At 39.6% G+C, this 19,388-nt stretch overlaps 1 protein-coding gene across 2 annotated transcripts in view; it reads right to left on the minus strand.

The window, feature by feature from the left end:
* Window positions 1-19,388, minus strand: part of GRID2 (glutamate ionotropic receptor delta type subunit 2) — a 682,153-nt gene that overhangs the window by 61,666 nt on the left and 601,099 nt on the right. For both annotated transcript variants that reach the window (XM_066317937.1, XM_066317936.1), the window contains exon 14: window positions 3,789-3,955. In XM_066317937.1, coding sequence (XP_066174034.1) covers window positions 3,789-3,955 — 167 coding nt within the window. The remainder of the gene's footprint in view (window positions 1-3,788; window positions 3,956-19,388) is intronic.

The following is a 19,388-nucleotide window of genomic DNA, read 5'->3' on the forward strand; positions in this document are numbered from 1 at the left end:
CCAGGGAATTAGTGCTTCCTCTCCTTTTGCCTCCAGTGTGCTGAGTGGCCAGGACTGTAGTGCAGGGGAAGAGAGGGAAACAGCAGAGAGAGTGGGGACATGAACAGGATTCCAGCACTTGGCTGCCACCCCTCCTTGACCCCCACCAAAAGCCAGCCACCAGCGCAGTGTCTGAGCCACAGCTGCAGCACTGCAGGAAGCAGAGACATCCTACGAAATAATCTGAAAAGCATCTGCAATTATATTTATATCTCCTAGGGGTGCAATGGAAGTTCTAAAGTTTAAGTCTGAAAAGAATTCTTAACAGGTGTCAAATTTAGTGTCACCACAGCTCCTCGTGAACCAAAAGACACATCCTTTTCAAGCTCTCCTAGGAAATTTGGCAGTTCCTATTATTACAGCCCCTGTCATTACCTTGAAAGAAAAATCTAGAGAGAGGGGAAACTGACATGCTGCCTGGAGGCTGCTGGTGCTCTGAAGGCTAAGTCTTAGTGGCAAGAGAAAGAGGACAGCAATCTACCTGAGCACATCACCTGGCTGCCCAGTGGCACGGCCAGTTGTTTGTTAACATTTGCAACATGAATGAAGTCATTGAGATGGCTGTGACAGGCACATCTTTTAAATACTACTCAGCTTATTTTCTATATTATTTGTGTTACGGACACGTATCTATTTTCAGGATGGACCTAAAGCATCTGTTTTCAGAGAAAGCATTACACAGGGCCTGGTCACAGATGCTGTTTGAGACCCCAGCTGGCTGCTTTGCAGCAAAAAAGCCAATCTTGTACTGCAGTCAGGCCATTCACTGCTGCTCACGCCTTTGTTTTGGCATAGAAGGGATTTTTTTGCTTGTAAAAAAGAAGGGTCTCAAAGATCCTCTTTTTACACTGTTTCTTGTTGGCAAACTTTACCACAGTGTTACCTTGACTGCAGCTCACACTACGTAGCTTTAGAGAGAAGGGGTGTTCATGCCTCTCTCTTTTCCTGTTTCTCTGGGAATCACCTGAATGTTTGGAAAAGGTACTGAAAAGCTTTAAACGCGTGCCTGTGCTTCCTGCACAGAGAACAAAATCTCCTGGAAGCTTGCCAGACCTTTCACAGCTGCGCCCCAGGGATTTAACACTGTGCAGTTTATGGCTTTATAGGAAACTTCTTAAAAGAAAAGGTCTGTATTTTCACATAAATATATTTATTTTGGGAAAGATCAAGAAGTGCCAATATATTTTAAACCAGTTCCCTGCTGCATTAAAAATGTGAAATATTCATGTGAACATTTGCTAATCCTATACAATTAATCTATTCCTCCCTCTATTTAGCATGCAGGCTGCAGCTGCTGAAGGCTGTTGAGCCTTTTCATTAGGAGGAAATGTAAGGATGATGTATGAAAACTACATGGATGTAAACTTAAGGAACAGTACAGAAGGGTGTTAAGAACAAGACCTTGTAAGCTACCTTGTAAGCCTGATTTCTTTTTCATATGTTCTTATATGGTCTTTCACTGGTTTAAACTGTAAATTTATATTTATGGACATAATTAGAAGTGCTATATAATATGCTCTCATAATACAGAAATAAGAATATATGCACAGCAGCACACACATTTTCAGAATATATCTCTCAGGCTCTCTAAATTCTGCAGGAGGTAATATCACTCCAAGCAAATTCCGATTTCTCTGTTCAGCCATTATTCCTGCTAATGTAATGAGTTATTTTTTCACCATTGCTAAGTTCTGCGTATCCAGGTAGATCCTCCTGTGGCCCAGTATCTGACAAATAATCCCTTTCTTCATAAACCTGAACTCTGACAACTTTAGCATGAAATCAAAAACTGGGTGCCTATGATCCCTGATTCCACCAGGGGACAACATATGACCTTGGGATTTCATTTAAGTCTCCTGATGCTGTGGATTCTCTAAGCATCAAGTGGAAATAGCATTTGCTTTCCTGAGAGATGCTAATGTTTAAGTATTGCTTCGAAGATCTTCAGATAAAAATACCTATATATGTGCAAATTTTTATGCTTCCTTCTGCTTTCCTATAGCTCCAAGATACAATAATACACTGAAAAGCCAAAATTTTCTTATGAAATAAAATTGTACTTGGAAATGTCAGGCCTGCACAGAGCAATGATCCAGGAGTTGCTGAAGGCAGTGTATCAGAAGAAGCTGTAACCCAACCTTTCCATGTGATGAATACCATGACCAGAAGAAACTCTCTTACCAGAATCAGCCATAACCACTTTCCCGCTATGCCAAGAGCTATTCCCAGTACATAAACCCTGTCACAAGCAGTCTCTGAGGGCACTTTGGATGCATCCACGTTGACTTGCAGAGCAGCAGTGGGTGGGCATGAAGAATGCGGGTGTGAGCTGTGCCGTGTCACTTGGCGGTTTCACTGTGTTTAGTTATAAAGACACAGACTGAAATTCCCTAATGTCTTCCAAATTTTGTGCTCAAGCTCACATGGATAAGGCTGATAAGAAGAGGATGACTTAACACCTCAACAAGCACCTGAGAACTCTTAATAGGTGGAAGAATTTCTTCGAAAGATTACAGGAAGGAATTCTACTCCTTTGTTTTGCATAGAGACCCTGAACAGTACAGTGCCAGAGATTTTAAGCAGAGCCAGCCTGGTCACAGTTGGAATATGAGAGTATTACAGTATTTGGTAAATATTTTCCTCTAATACACTTTTTAATATACAAAGCATATACATGCTTCATTAAAATTATTTTTTTTTGCTGATCCTGTGGGCTTTTTTTATTATGTTGTTGTTACATTAGCACAAAATTCAGCAATATCACTCCCAAAGTGGAACAGATTCAAATAATCTAAGTATTTGCTATTCATGCAGTAGGTGTGAGCAGAGAATTCCTCTGGATCTGCACAGTGTTACTTACTGGCTACTTTCTTCCTCACCACAGTTTTTGGACAAAGACAAAAGCCCAAATTAAGCAGATTTTGTATGTTTACCTGGCAGCCACACAAAAGAAATCCCATTGCAGCAACTGTAGAGTTTTGCTTCATACACATAACACAAACCAACAGAAACCAGGTTGAGAGACCAGATTCAGAATGAAAAAAGGATCAGGAAACTAGCTCACTAGCTCTTCTCCTAAGCACCAAACTGCAGATATTACACTTTTTAAAAGTTTAGCAGGTTTTCTTTATATTTCATGCACATCCTGATTTAGGAATCCATACTGGAGTGAAGCACAAATACTGCAAAGGCACAATAGATGCAATTAATTTAGTATTTCTGACCGCAATAGAAAAACAGTACCAGTAGCATCTCTAGAGATGTCACTTTAGCAGCCCAGGAGATTGATTAGTACAGGGATAAGGACCTATACTTTTGGACACTAACAGGGGTCTTTCACCAAAACATCAAATGGTCTTGTTCATCCCCTTTAGCTTTCTCATCAGTGTCCAAATACACTTTCTTTTTCTTTAAGAAACAGCCTCTGTAATAGAAAGGGTTGAGTTATGCTGACTCCCTATAACAAATGAAGGAACTTTTTCCTCATTTTCCTGCTAATGAAGTTGAGTTTATCTCATTAATGCTTTTCAAAAGAAACAAGAACAATTCAAATAAGAGCAGCACTCAAATAAGAGTGTTTTTAATGCAGTTTCTAGAAAAGTGAATAATTCAATGTCTTGGAGAAAATGAATGCGTACGCAAGAAACGAAGTGGATTGGAAATACAAGATGTTTTCCCTTTGCTGAAAATTAAATTAGAAGAAGGATCCAGAGCTGAGAGGAACGTTTCCTCCTGCTGCAGAGGCTTACCTTTGTGAGAAGACATCTCGGTAGGGGCTGCCGTGCTGCAGGGCAATCCCATATCCTCTGTCCGCAACCGTGTTCCCCACCGTGTAGAAGGAGCACTCTGCGTCGTTGATGGCCACGTACTCCAGCACTGCTGCGTCCCACACAAAGGCATAGTTCCCGTATTTCACCTGCCACAAACAGAGGAAAAGCTCAGACTATGGACTGCCAAGTCCGGAAGGAGGTCAGTGCACCTGGAAATGGGGCAGTTTCAGCACAGTCTGCTCTTCAAAGGAAGGGAAGCTTGGGCGCCTAGACACTGGTGCCATGATGGGCTTGGGCTGAGCACCGCGGCTGGAACCGAAGAAACGTGACCTGAAAACAATGTGCCATCAGTGACACTGTGCCATGGAGGAAATATGGGCTGCCCCTTTTCAGGGGACAAAGGAAACACCACAGTCACTCCCCCAACCCTAATTTCCACATGAAATCCCCACTGTTTTTCTTAGAGCTGTAAAAGCTCCCCATTTGGAGGGAGGGTAGGTATTGCCACTGGGAGAAGCATGGCATGGTAAGCATTGTTGTCCAGAGTGAAGAACACCCTTCAGGATGGTCCACATTTCAGTCGTGCTTCAAGTTGTGGCAGATTTCACAAACACTCATTTGTCTTATGGGTTCTTTGGGTAAGATCACACCAAGTAGATTTTTTGGGATTACTTTTCTCAGCATGAGGCATTTTCACGTATCTTCAAAGACTTTCACAGAACAAGATCATGTAAGCCATTTTAACTGTTTGACTAAGATAAATCCAACCAGCTCACTACACTGAAAAAGCTTTTGAAGTAACATTTCCCCATCCATTCACATTTGAAACAAATCCAGATTTTTAAAAAATTTAAATATATGTGATGCATGCAAAATTTAAGCATTAATTCAGAATCAAGACTTTAAAAACAGAAACTCAGTCTATGCAAATCAATTAATTTCTGCTTTCCAGACATATAATGTTTTTCTGGAAAAACAGTAATCTCTAGGTTGCTCTGCCAGACCCAGATATTTTGCTGGTTTTCTATTTCTTCGGTCTCTATGTCAGACCTGCAGAATCCCTCTGCTTTTTTCCTGCCCCTCTGCTTGGCTTCATTTAGCTTTTTCCCTGTGCTGTATTAGGCAACTAAGCTGTAAAACTAGGCTGAATCCATTGACTTTGTACATCTAATGGGAATAAATACGTGACAGCTAAGTGAAAAGTAAACAAAACACAAAAAGGCCATGTGGGGCCAGGCAATCCAGAGAGAATTCAAAACCAAGTCAGCATATCAAAGTAAGCAATGTCAGTACATCATTTAGATTAGGCTTTGACAATGTAGATTATGTTTTTAAAGACTGTTTACATATAAAAGTTACTGAAGCAAGCCACACCGTCTGCTTGCTCACAAGATGTAGTGCACAAGTAACGATTGCATTTGGGACACATTCCTTTTTACTGCAGGCCTGGCAAGGGAATATTTCCTATTTCCATCTGTAGGAATGGCAGGGGGAGGACTTGTGCAGATTTTGGAGCAGAAAAGAAGTCATATTATCTGTGGACTCCACAGGACTTGGAGCATAAATAAAATTCTTTTCAAAGTGTGCACACACACACACACACACACACACACACACACACAAGAGCAGGACTGGGCCAGTTTTAATCTTCAGGCTTTGGAAATTGTCAAGACTGGTTTTTTCTCTCCTCCCAGTGGAGGTTTAGGTCTACCTAAACAGGCAGAGATCACGGGATAGAAGAGAATTTGCAGTTAAGAAACAATACAACTTGTATGCTTGTCCTATAGGTACTGCCACTCACAGAGCTCTTCCTGGCATGGGTTGTTCTCATCTTCGTACAGGCACCACTTGAATAAGAAATAGCATGACTGAGAAAAAAGCCCTTCCTAGGAGAATTTAACAGGATAATGACTCAGCCTGAAAAAGGATCATGATGTGCAGAGAATAAGGGAGGGAAACAGGAGACAAAAGCAGAGGATCAGAAGTGGGCAAATGAATCCTGAAAAGGATCAGATGGACTTTCTGAACAAAAGAATTAAGGAAAAGTGGGGTTCAAAACCCAAGTAATTTTACATGGGGGACATGACCTTTGAGGTGATGGAAAGAGCAGGGGGTTATGTTTTGACACTCGCTTTTGTCCTTACATGCCTTTTTCTCATCCTAGTGCATTGAATTCACCTAAGAGCTTGTAAGTAGACTTATCAGCTGCTCAGCTGGTCAGGAAAAATTCTCTTGATTTAGCTGCCTTGCTGTAAAACAACTCACAAAGAGAATATATAAACGTGGTAAAACCACTTACTGTCAATAATGTCTGTGATGAAGTGGTATATATAAGATCCTCAGAGCAGAGCTAATATCATCACAGTTCAGGTTCCCACGAAGATATTACTTTTCATAGATAACATCTCGGTGAGCCTCAGTTAAAGTGCACAGGGCACAAAAGAGATGGAAGAACCAAAAGGGATCATTCCCATCATCTACCTTCAACACGTGATTGCACCATGCATTAAAATACATACTTCTTAGCATTTTTGCCCTATTCACTTACAAATCTGAGGAATTCAAAACCATGGAGCAAACCTAAATTGTAACTGTCACACTTGCAATCCCCCTCTTTAGAGACCTACTTCTTGGTCTAACATTTTTCTTTGCTATTCAGTGTATTTATTCTTACTAGGTGGTTTTTGGTTTTTTAAATATATATATCCTTCTGTCATTCCTAGGTATTTTTTTCTCTGCCATTCTAAATACTCACACTTTGAGGCTGACACCTTTCAATTATTGATGGATTTTTCTGTTACTTAGCTGAGCTGGATATAGCTTTCTTTAATCTCTCTTTGCAAATCTATCAGTTCAGCCCTCCCATTAGCAGTGACACTACTTTTGAACTGTCTTCAATTCTTAATTTTTATGCATGGGAGAAACACCTGTTCCACTAAGAGAGAATCAGTTATCTGCCAGCTTTGGAGCTATAGGATTTCCTTTTTAACATACTTTTCTTCTGAGAATTAGTCTGAAGTCCTTGCCCAGGGATCTTTCACACAGCTCAAGACTGGTTTTAGCTTAAAGAACTAAGAATGAAATTTTGCTAGAGTATAGCATAACATGAACACTGCAGATATTTCACAGATTTGTGCCTACAGTATGGAAAGAGGAGATGTTGCTCTCTGTAAAAGGACAAGGGAATTTCAGACCAAAATGTCAATTAAAAGCTTGTATCCTTCTCTCTCTCTCCCTCTTACCATGGGAAGCACGTATTTTGCAGCTCTTCAATAGCTATGCAGAAGACTTCTATTTTGAGCCTTAAAATCAACAACAAAAATTCCAGCTCTGTATTATGAGAAAAAGTTAAGGAACTTACATTCTGCCAATTTTGGGAGCTAAATGAAAGCAGAATCTCCTTGGGGAAAAAAAAAGGATCCTTGCAACACATGTAACTTGCTACTCACAGAAGAACTGCATTCCTAATTCTACCTTTCCTCATCCTTATATTGGCCATTTTTGTAGAGGGAACAACGTTTCAGGATGGTAGCAGATCTGGATGCTGTTTGCCACACAGCCCTGGATCACCAGGGAGGCGTTTGTAGGAGGGCAGCATGTTTTCATTTCAGCTCTCCATTCCACCAGGGCATAGAGACCTGACACTTCACTCTCCTTCTCTCTGGCCTCCCACCTGTCACCACGGCAGAGGCTAAAAGAGTATCTGATATCTATTGTCATAGGGGAAAAAAAACCCCAAACAAGAAAACCAGGCAAATTTGAAACTGTTAGTTGTTCATCAGGGTGTTTTGAACTCATGCACTACAGTGGTCATTAAGTGAAACTAAGAGGCGTGGTACCACACAGAAATGTTTGAATTGCCTTCATGGTCCTGTGAGCAATTCCCAAGGAGTTACTGTGAAAAGGGCTGTTACACAGAACAGGAGTTGTCAGCACACAGATGTTAAAACTATTTTTATAGGGCTGGTATATTTCTATTTTCTATCACTGAACACAACATTTTTCTCTGCTGAAGCCCTGTCTGTAGGTATTAGCTAAAATTTATCCTGGATGATTCCACCAAAAACCTGTTGAGCTATAAGAGGAAACCATTTAAAGCCATTACACTGTTGCACATGCACATATTTTATGCCAAAAGGGATGTGGATAGTATTTCTTGTTGCAGCTAACCTGCTCTTGCAGAATAAGTTGAATAATGTATTTGTGTACCACTCTGGCATTCTAAAAGCACATTTCTAGGTCTAGCAAATGTTAAATTCCAGAAAAAATAATCGTAAGTAAACAACAACAAATTGCTGCAATTTTTCATACTTGTATTCTTGGATAATATCTTTCCTGCATTTTGAATACCTCTATAAAAATAGAGAAATGCAAAGAATCCTCATGAAAGGAAAAAAATGCACAAGAGACTGCAGGTTAAAAAGAACTGGCAGTTATTTTTCCTGTAGACTACTTTTAAATATTTCATCATACATAAAGTGTGTTAACTGTTATAAAAACAATGGAACTCCTAAGGCCAAGAAATTTGAAATTTTAAGTTTAAACTGATTAAAATGGTATTAATTTTCTAGAAGAGCATCTGAAAATTATTAGATAATGCTGACAAAGCCCATCTTCTGAACACTGTATGCCTATACCCCTGAGACACAGTGGTGGTGCTTTTTCTACTCCTTTCCATTATCAGTCAGGTGCCAACTGCTGAACACCTTTCCCTGTCTATGAAGTTTTCAGCTGTAGCATTTGTTGTATTTTAGCCAAAAACAGAAGCAGACTCCTCCGCAGCATAGCAGCAGCAGCTCCAGCTCTGACCGAAATCCAGTCAAGGACACTGAATTATTACCTGCTCCCTACAGCACTTTGAGGGTCCTGTTCTCTAAAACAGGCCATTCCACTGCAGTGACTACAGAGAGGAGAAAACACCATCCAGTGCTGCTAGCTAGACCTATGCCCATCAGTGTGGAGCTGAGACTTTGGCATATATAACTACATAGGTCAAATTTTTGATACACTCTTGCCATGTTCAGCAAGTGTGCAGCAGCTACAGCCTGCAGAGGGCTGTGCTCCTCTTTACAAAACAGACTTGCCAAGGCTGCTATTACATGAGAAATCAAGGGGAGGGGAGAAAATCAAAAACATTTGCAAATAGATGAGCGAGAGCCGGTATAGGTAATGTGGGCATCGTAGTCCAAAATGGGGAAAGGAAAAGATAAAATCTGAGGAGGAAGCCCAAATCTAGATTTTCAGATTGTCACATGTTGGCAAACAGCTATATGGCATTCACAAGAGATGGGTTTTTTCAGCAGAAGGGAATGGAAACACCTTCCATAATGCTCTTGCAAGAGACCAATGAAGCTGCTGTTTATCAGACTGCAGCAGAATTCAGATCTACCTTCAACGAAATTTCTATTTGCTAACTTGCTTTTCTCCAGGGACCAAGGATTCAAGTCTTGGTTTTGTTCACAAAGGGCACAAATCTAGCTGACTTCTATTCGGATACCAGTGAAATAAAACTTTACATTTCAGCTTTGTTGAATAGACCCCACTGATTTACAAAAGTAAATCTTTCCATGTATCCAAAGTACAATTTTGGAACTTCTTGCCCCACGCTCTTGCAGGACAGCACATATGGCTGATCTGATCTGCATAACGTAAGAGTGAAATGCAATCAGGCGATCAGGGGTTCTGAATCTGACTGACAGCTACAAGTCCTTGCCCTGTCCTGCAGTGCAAGACAGGAGCTGGATTCCCATGGTGGTGTTAGAGCACAGAATAAAAATTCATACATACATGTGTATATAAATATATGTATGTATGCATACATAGAACACTCTATTCAGTCATCAAAGCAACCAGCTACTACTACCGCCGCCACCTTTAATATGTAATTTTACAGGGTATGTAGAAAGTTATTTAAACTCAAGGGCCACTATTTGAAAAACATTGAAATGTATTCTTTGTTCTTATTCAAAGAGGAAACTGTGGAATAGTTTCTAAAAGCATCATTGAGTCCAGAAGCAAACAGGAGCAGGAAAATGAAACACTTGGAAGCTTAGGGGAAGAAAGAAGAGGTTAGAATTCCCAGCTTCACCTCCTCTTCAGAATGAAGTTTATCTTTAATTAAAGTGCCATATCAGCTTGAATAGCATGTCTATTAAACATAAAATTTAATCAGAAAAAGCATTAATTCCTCATATGCAACCTGCCATCAATTTCTTGAGAAAAGCCTCATGTTCACTTGTTCCACTGGGCAGACCTTATAATTCATCCAGAATACGAATTACTCAGGTATGAGAGCTCTGTAATGAGGGGGCACCAGTGTCAGAATTTTCCCAGTGCTCAGTGCCTTCACATTTTGCCACTGTAATTAAAGGTATCTTGTAAGTTAACAAGAAAGAAAATAACAAGCAGAGCAAAACAGTGGAGGCCAATAGAAGGTACATTTCTGAGGGTGGTGGGAGAACAGAGCCAGCTGCTTCTTCAGGCGATCACAGCAAAGCACTAAAAACCAGCAGATCATGCTGATCACTGACATGCAGCTGAACCACAGGTTTGCTAGATGAAAACATTAATTTCAGATGGAAGAGACACAGGAGAAAAAAAAAAAAAAAACTCAGCAAAGCAGGGCCTTGAAAGGTAAGGAGGGAATATCTTTTTTTTATTATGCTAGTCTCTCACTTATTTTTTGACAACTAAGTGCTGCAGATAGCAATGCACACTATTTTAAGAGTATCACTAGTGAAGGTCATATACAGAAATTATATGAAAGCACTTCAGAAAATTAGATCTGTGGTAACCAAGTGGCAGTCTCAATAATGAGGCAAACTTAAACCAAATGTTGCTAAAGTGATTCCCCTCTTCTGATAAATTAATATTTTTATGACAGTTAATTCCCAATGAAAGAACATTTAAATGAGGAAATGGGTCAATACTCTTCATTTAGGTAAAAAAATAATTTGTGGATTAAAGTACCATGAAGAAGTTAAACAGAAGAGATGAATATGGAAAAGCAGAACTCCTCCTTATATTAAATCAATCCAGTATGATGCTCACTGGAGCATTCTTGTCCCTCTTCTTTAGAATAGAAGCCTAACTGCAATTCTTGGGCAGATTCCTTTTTCAAAGACATGCTTACTGAATAGCAACTGCAAGGAGAGAAAAATCATTAAAAGCCAAAAAACTACTCATCAAAACCATTCATCACTTGAAAAAGAACTCTAACCACCAGAAAAATCTTTGCAAAACTACCAGTGATACTGAAAAATTCTTCAGCAAAAGCTCATTTGAAATAATACTTTCATTTTAGAAACTTATTTTAAAGAAACTGACTTATCTTTCAATTTTTTATATTTCTTGTAGATGAGCACTGACCACTTTCCTAGTGGTAATAGGATTCAAGATGTCCCCCTACTCACGCAAAAGAAATTAACTATGTTCTTTGGAACCATTGTATTCCTCTCTTTTTGATAAGCATCTTCTGCCCAGTTATGAAAGGAACCAGCTTGGTCAAGGCACAGTATCTTGAAGCTTCAAAAGAAAAGCTTCCCAGCCCCTCTTTTTCCCCTCTCTGAAATTAGACTGCACAGCAGTTTTGCATGCTTTCCCTCATTCTGTTAACCTGCAGGAGACAGGAAGCACTAACTGGCAACCTGCACAAGCTTGAATGTGCAGGAACAGGTTTGCATGTGGGAGCTCAGTGCTTCCACATCAGTTTGCTTGCATACAGACTTTGGTTCCCTCATGAGCCTCCTCTTTCTCTGGAAAACCTGCATGGAACCACTTCTCTTCTCTGACAGTGAATCTTCCCCCTTAGTGCAGCAGGTCATGTGGCTGTGGAAAGAAGGAAACTGAGATTTGTCCCCAGCCCTTCAAGTCAGCAACACCTGGCATCCCCTTTCTCTGAGAGCTCAATAAAGGCTGCCATAGGGTGTCTCTAAGCCTTTCCTTCAGAAGACTGTAAGTTCAGGCTGCAGCACAGGCTGGTCCTTAATGCCACCACACTATCCCATGTCCCTGGCTTGTCAGGTCTTTGGAGACCCCACTGCTGAATGCATTTTGATTCTTGCAAGAAGGTGTTTTGAACCCACAGAACAGGAGAACATTACAGATTTGAGCTATGAAGGTTTTCTCTTTGTTTGGCAGTTTAGGACCCATGGAAGACATCAGGAGCTGTGGTAGGGAGAAGACCACTGCAGTCACATTTTTGACTCAGTTCAGGCTGCATTCCTGCTATCACCATAGCAGACAACTGAAAAGATGACACAACAGAAAAACAACTTGTCACATAAAGTCCTTGTGAGTCTTGAAGCTAGCACCTGTCTCTGCTGCCCTGCCTGCAGCCAGCCTGCAGCCCATACCTGCAGTCACACACTAGGACGTCAAACCCCTCACACCAAACAGTGAATACAAAGAATGCTGCTAGAGCCACTCACAATGCACGGCCAGGGCTGCCAGGAACAGCAAGGCCAGGTAAAGGAGCAGGCACCCAAGTCCTGTACGTGCAGAGGTAAATAAAGATGTAAACAGTTTCCAGAAGGAGTTTCAAGTTCAGAAAGCACCCAAAACTGTGCAACAGGTCCTGAGCACTCTCCATAGCCATCCAGGGATTTAATTTTCACTGCTACTCTAATTTCAGGTGATACCTGAGCTTTTGCATCTTTACAGAGTGAAATACTTGCAGCCTTTGCCTTCAAATGTACCCTGAGCAGTTCGTCTCTGGCCACAGACATTTCCACTTATACAGGGCTGTAACATTCATTTGGCACACCTCTGTAAGTCACAAATGAAGTGCAAGTCACATGCTTCTCTTATATTTGCTTCTAATTCATCCTGACCTGCCCACACCATAGTCAGGTGCCAGAAATCAAATACAGATGACAGAACTGAGAAACAGCTGCCAAATATCAACTGAAAATAAACAAATTAGTGAAAAACAATCACTTGCACTTGAGAAGTCTCACGACCAGTATTTTTCATGAAAGATTTTTAATCCTTTCTTTCTTCTGAAACAGGAATCCAGAGAAAGTCCTGTGTGGGACACGTGAAACAAATTCAGAGATGCAATGTTATAAGCACAGAACTTTTGCTTGGTGAAAGTGATGGATTGAGCTGGACAGAAATTAGTTATCTTTCTGCACAAGGAATTTCAAGATTTTGAATTAAGAAAAAAATATCACAAATTTTGGGACCAAAAGAAGTAAAAAAAATCCAAACTGGAGAATATTTTATTCCAAAAAGTTGACTTCAATCTGAATTACTTTCCCTGCAATGGATTAACATTTCATAATGAAATAAAACCATTTTGATCAAAAAGAGGTCATAGTTGAATATAACAATACCCTGTGATGACATGTTGACAGTTTTAGTGCTTTTGAAGCTACACAATATTTTATAAAAATACCTCCTTCCTTACAGTTTCACTTTCAATTATGGTTATATTCCAGTGAATAAATCCCTAAAGATAATTCACTCTGGTTTACTTTAGCCATGTTTTAGACATCTGATAAAAATCTATGTATAAATATAAACAATAAGCAACTGTGTTTCCCGTTCCATTCTTGATTTCCTGCAAGTATAGTAAGTCTTGGAAACTCATGTCTCTTTATAGGTTGCCTAAGCCTGTCAGATTTAAACTTAGACAAAATATGCTGAGAAATCTGATTATATTATAAATAAGGATAATTCTTTGGTAAACATACATTACAGTTAGTCACCCAGTCTTACTTATTTTCTTAATTTGAATTGGATGTGTATACCCCATGTCACTGGCTATACAAGTAGAATACAATTGTGTTAAAATCCACTTGTTCTAGTCCTACAAGATTAATGTAATGCCAGCCAAAGTGTTTTTGAGATGACTGATGAGAAAAGTAAAATACTTATAAAGGAGAAAAAAAATTTCATCATGGAGATACAATGTAATCAGAGCTTATTTGCCATTTTAAAATGAAGTAGCATTTCAGCTAGAATTAGGAACATCAACTGAGGTTTTCTTAGTTGAAAAATGCATTTGCAAATCAGGTATTTGTGCATGCAGTAAACAGCTTACTTGAGTGAATGAAATAATTTCATTAGGTAACACCAAGCAATGGGAAAGGAAATTGAAAAACACATGCAATAGCATCATAAAATCATGAACTTGATATTTTAGCACTTCATCCAATATGTAGCTGGTATCACCCAGCATCTGTGTGGGCATGGCTTGACAAAGGTCACCACCTTGCTAGGAAATGTCTTCTTATCAATGTTTTACTTGTTTCACTGACAAACAGGTTGGACTATTCTATGTAAAGCATGAGTATTTATACTGTTGTTGCTTGCTAGTTACATTTATATCACAACATAACTAAAAAAATAACTTCTCTTGAAGGACTTTCCCATGAGAAGGACAGTGTGTTAGACACATTCATACTAAATGCAGGGAAGAACTGCAGTTTTTCTCTGGCTTTCAAAAAATTAGGTACTGCATTGCACAGGAACACGTGAGCTGCCAACACAGTGACAAGGGTGGAGAAAAAACTTAATGGACTGGAAAAGCAGAAAAATAATAATTTACTTGCCCAGTTCTATATTATTGACGTGTTCCTTGTTCCTTTAACATGGATTTTTAAATGGAAAATGATGAGCACTAATTTTTTCTTCACTTGTTAAGGCACACTAAAGGATGCCACACAGCTTCTGACACACTGGTGATAAGTGCCTGACCAAGTTTTCAGGAAAAGCAGCTGCATACCTGCATCTGTACAACCAGCCTTGCAGCTGTGCAGTGCTCTGCGTGCAGATACAGCTCCTTTCGGTGTGCAGCTCTATTAAAATATCATACTGCACATGTGGGATCCTCTTCTGAAAATATCATCCCTTCAGACACAAAGGGAAAACACAATTCCTACAAATTGACATCTATGTCACGACCAATGTCGTATCACTGCTACAACATCAGTCATGTTAAATTTTAGGAAAAACTACTTTGCAAGATGTATATAAGAAAGCAGAGTAAATACAATGCCAGAAAAATATATTCCCTTTATCTTAAAGATGACATATCTATGAAGAGCATATTATATTGTAGCTGAAGAAGATAAAACCACAATAATATTTTCTCTTGTCTCTTTTAAAATTCCTTTCGAGCTGCGTTCGTTCCTTTTTGTCATATTTCAAATTACTTAGAGCTGAATAATGCAAGTACAATGGGAATCTGAGGCCCAATACAGGCATCTACATTTGGCAGCTAGTGAATAGCTAACAGTCAGTTCAGTGGGTTTACTCTGTACCTACATGGTGCACACACCAGAACTTAGGTCTAGCAATGTATGAGCTGAATGAATAAGATAAATCACAGACTGTAAAAATACAACAACAGCATAATAATAATGAAAAAAAAGATATCTTTCAACTGAGAATAAAATAAGGGTTAGATCAAGACTGCAATTTATGCAAGACTTGTCATGGGGTGCTAGAAATTCCTCATAGTTTAAAAATTTTATGGAGGAGTAATAACTAAAATAAACTGAAAGCTGTATAGAAGGTCTGCAAATATAAGTCCTGAAAGGATACAGTACAATTTCATGCAGTATCAGTCCTAAAGTGTACCATGTGAAACTCTATGGGGACAGAAGAACTCCACCAGGCCTTGGACTACTAGTACAAAGAAATTCAAAACAAACCTCCTGTAAGCTTTTCTCCTATTTGGTTGTGATTTGTCTTCTTTCAGCCAGGAATGGATCTGAATGGGATATAACATTATGTTAAATAGTTCTTGCTGTCATGAGATTGCCTTCTTGCAACTGTTCATGAGGTTTGCAGCAGCCAAGTCAGCTTCCAGTTGGTGGATGAAAATACAAATTGAGCTGAAGTCTACCACTGAGTTTTCAATGGATGCAAAATTAGAGCTAAAGATTTTTCATCTTGGATGTACGGAGAAATTATCTTTGAAGATGTGAGAAGGGGTACGGTAGAAAGACAGAGAAAACCTTTGATGGGATGTTTGAGGAAGGTGCAGAGGCCAGCTGATTAGAGGCTGAATTGGGCAATTCAAGATCTTGAAAAGCAGGACACTAGTTTGGGAAGAGATAGGTACAGCAAGAAGTGTAGCAAAATCCATCAGACACAACAAATTTATCTGATCTTAAGCTACACTCTTGGCTGATATTGCCACTCCACTAACCTTCATTTAAATTTTTCAAAATCACTGAAGTGTCTAAAAAGGTAGGGAGACTCAACACTGCACATGAGAAGATGTATTCAGAAGTACAATTCTATAACTTAAGATTGCTAGTGACATCTATCAAAAGACAAAATACTACCCTGAGTACTTTCCACAACTGTTGTAATTCACAAACATATGCTATAGGTCATTGTATTGGCCAGAATTTTGGTGTGAGCTCTTTTGAATTACTTCTGGGTTTGCCTATTTTAATTCTCTTCTGAAATCTCATATTTTTCTGCTGTCTTTGCTGTGTTCCATCTGCTGCTCACTTTGTTAGATCTGAAACGATTTAATGATCATTCTAATCAAGAATAAGATACTGTTTAAAGGAAACCAGCTCCTTCATTTAGCTTTCAGCATGGCCATAGCATAATCAAATACATTCAGTTGAATAATAACATAATATGAAGCTCACATTTTCCTTTTGTGAGGAAACATTCCTGCTTTTGCTGTTTCCACCTGTCCAATGTGCACCTATATTGTTGAGTGTTCCCTCCTGACTGTGCTGTGAAACACAACATTTGTACTCCAAGAGATTCATCCAACAACTTGAGTGTAAAGACATGACTTGGAAAAAAATTTAGCACTTGAGGCCAAAATTTTCATCATGAAGATACTGCTGCTGATAACCACCTGATAAAGGTGGTCATTCCAAATTCTGCTTTTGAGCATGCAGTAGCTGTGAGCCTCGCCTCCATGAGTGCTGAGCAGTCTGGTGTCCTCTCGTACCAATTCTCAGTGAAAACCCATGAATGAGGTGACAGGGTACTTGTGCCCATTTAGAGACCCAGTCCAGCAGCTTTCAAGTGCATACCTGAATGCCACATAAAACACAACCATGCTCAGAACTCCTGCCAGGTGTGAAACAAAACACAAAGGTTTTCAAACTTGGGTTTGTTGCATTTTTTTCTGACCACATGTAGTTTAGAGAGCAGGACCACGCCATTTCTCCATGCTGGAGGACACAAGGTATTGTTCTTTGTGTCTTCCAGAAGTAACAAATTCAGACCATTTTGGACCAAGTTATGTTGCAGTACCTCGGATCCATCACAAGACATGTCCTGACCATCAATATCCTATAAAACAGAGTACTAAAGAAAACAGTGCCAATAGCACAGGGATATTTTCATTATTGCTTAACAGAGCTTACACAGTGTCAAGGCCTTTTCTGCTCCTCCCATCACCCAGCAGGGAGGAGGCTGGGGGTGTATGAGGAGTTGGGAGGGGGCACAGTTGGTCCAGCTGGCCCAAGGGTATCCCACACAATGTGACATCATCCTGGGCACACAGAGCTGGGGAAAGAAGAAGGCAACATTCAGAGTGATGATGTTTGCCTTCCCAAGTACCTCTTACATGTGAACCCGGCTTTCCTGGGGATGGCTGAACGCCTGCCTGCCCATGGGAAGTGGTGAACAGATTCCATGTTTTTCTTTCATTGCTTGTGTGGCTTTCTCTTTACTTATTAAATTGTCTTTATCTCAAGCCATGAGTTTTCTCACTTTCACTCTGCTGATTGTTTCCCCCATCCTGAAATAAGGGGAAGTGACAGAGTGGCTTTGTGGGGCTGCAATGCCAGCTGGGGTTAAACCATGTCTGCATTACAAGGAAATCCTGCTCCGAGGTCAGAGAGATAAAACAACACAATTTTCTACCCTTTGATTGATGTTATGACCAGAACTCTTAGAGAGTTTTATAATACAGCTGCTTATCTACTGGGTTTTTCATTACAGATGCATTGTGTTTTACACCCATCTCGATACAGCCCCTGGGATTGATATCTCTCCCTCTCTCACATTCAGTGGGAATGGGGTCTGTTTTATTTGATTAAATAGCCCTTCTGCAAACAGCCATAAACACCAATCAGCCCCCATGCAGCAGGAAAGCTTTAGAGCTGGGAATAGTAAACAACTCTCTCCTGCCACTGTAATTCAGGAAGGGAGTTGTGCAGCCTATCTAGAGCAGTTATTTCATGCAAAAGAATAGAAGAATGATATGTGATTACAGCCTGGTTAAAATGCTTCTTAAAATACTCCACATGGCACTTTAATCCTCTCCTCCCATAGCTTGGCTCTTGAAAAGAAACTCATTTATTGTAGTCACATTTCAAACTGGACAACTCTGCCACCTAATTCAAATTCAAGGAGACAAACTGCTTGATGGCAATTTAACTAAAGAGCATAAATGGTGGGGAAAAAACCAATTATAACTACTCCTCAGCCTAAGGAAACATTCTGCTTATTTAACAGAAGAAGTTTAGCTTTATTTTTAGCTGACACACTTCAGGAAAGCCCATTTTTACCTGGCAATAAGAACGGCAAAGCAAAGCACCCCCAAGAGCCTCTGCTCACATTGTGACACCAGACTGCGGTGCAGCCTGACAACTTGTGCAGAGAAGACTTTCTGCTTCCTGTTATTATCCTTTAAACAAAAAACCCCCTATGTCCTAACCTCTGGGTTTTGTTGTCATGACTATGGTTTAATCCCACAAAAGTTAATTATAGGTTCTGGCATGCCTCTGAGCAATTTTGTTTAACAACTGTCCAATTTGAAGCACCTGATCTGCTTCAAACTGGCCCTCTTCCTCCTCTCTCCCTCCTTAAACACAACATATTCTTTTTTTCTCCTAACACTGTGAATAAATGAATAATTTGAATTGATTGAAATAAATCAGTAAAATTATATATTAAAAAAAAAAAAAGTGAAGCTTTACTAGAATATTTCCCACAATATATATTGAAATGATTGTTAAAAAGCAGATAGCAGCAAAAGTCTGCTTGGTCTCTTGTCTCCCAGACCAGACCTCTTTTTGAATTAGATATTAGAGCTCCCTCTGGCTGTAAAATCTCTATGTCCAATCAAATGCATACAGGTATTTAGAAGCACAGACTTGGAGTTTGTAAAACAACCACCATTTTGGGGATGCATAGGGTAGAGAAAATTACACTTTTTGGTGTTTTATTTCTCTCCATGCTATATTAAACTCTCCTGTTTTGAAACTAGAATGACTTTAAGGGCAATAATCTCTTTTAACTACATCTTCTGATACTTCAAGGCTTGATGTTTATATATGTTAGAAACTAGAAAGGTTGATTTTCCCAAGTATTCTGCTAGTCCTCTTTAGTTTGCAATTCCATTTTCCTGTGCCATTCTTATTACTTCACTAGCATGTAACTACCTACCAGTATGTTTATTAATGTATAGACAATTCATGGATGATATTGAAAAAAATTTCTGGTTTTTTTTTTTCTTTTCTATGACTTACAGCTGTAAGAGTATTAGAAGGAAAAAATTCTGAATCATTTTATGAGGAACTATCATGTGTCTTACAGTGGAGACTTCCTACAGATCTACTCACTGCAATTGTATTTCCTGGTTCC

Source organism: Sylvia atricapilla, chromosome 4, assembly GCF_009819655.1.
Source record: "Sylvia atricapilla isolate bSylAtr1 chromosome 4, bSylAtr1.pri, whole genome shotgun sequence".
In the NCBI taxonomy this organism is placed as follows: Eukaryota; Metazoa; Chordata; class Aves; order Passeriformes; family Sylviidae; genus Sylvia; species Sylvia atricapilla.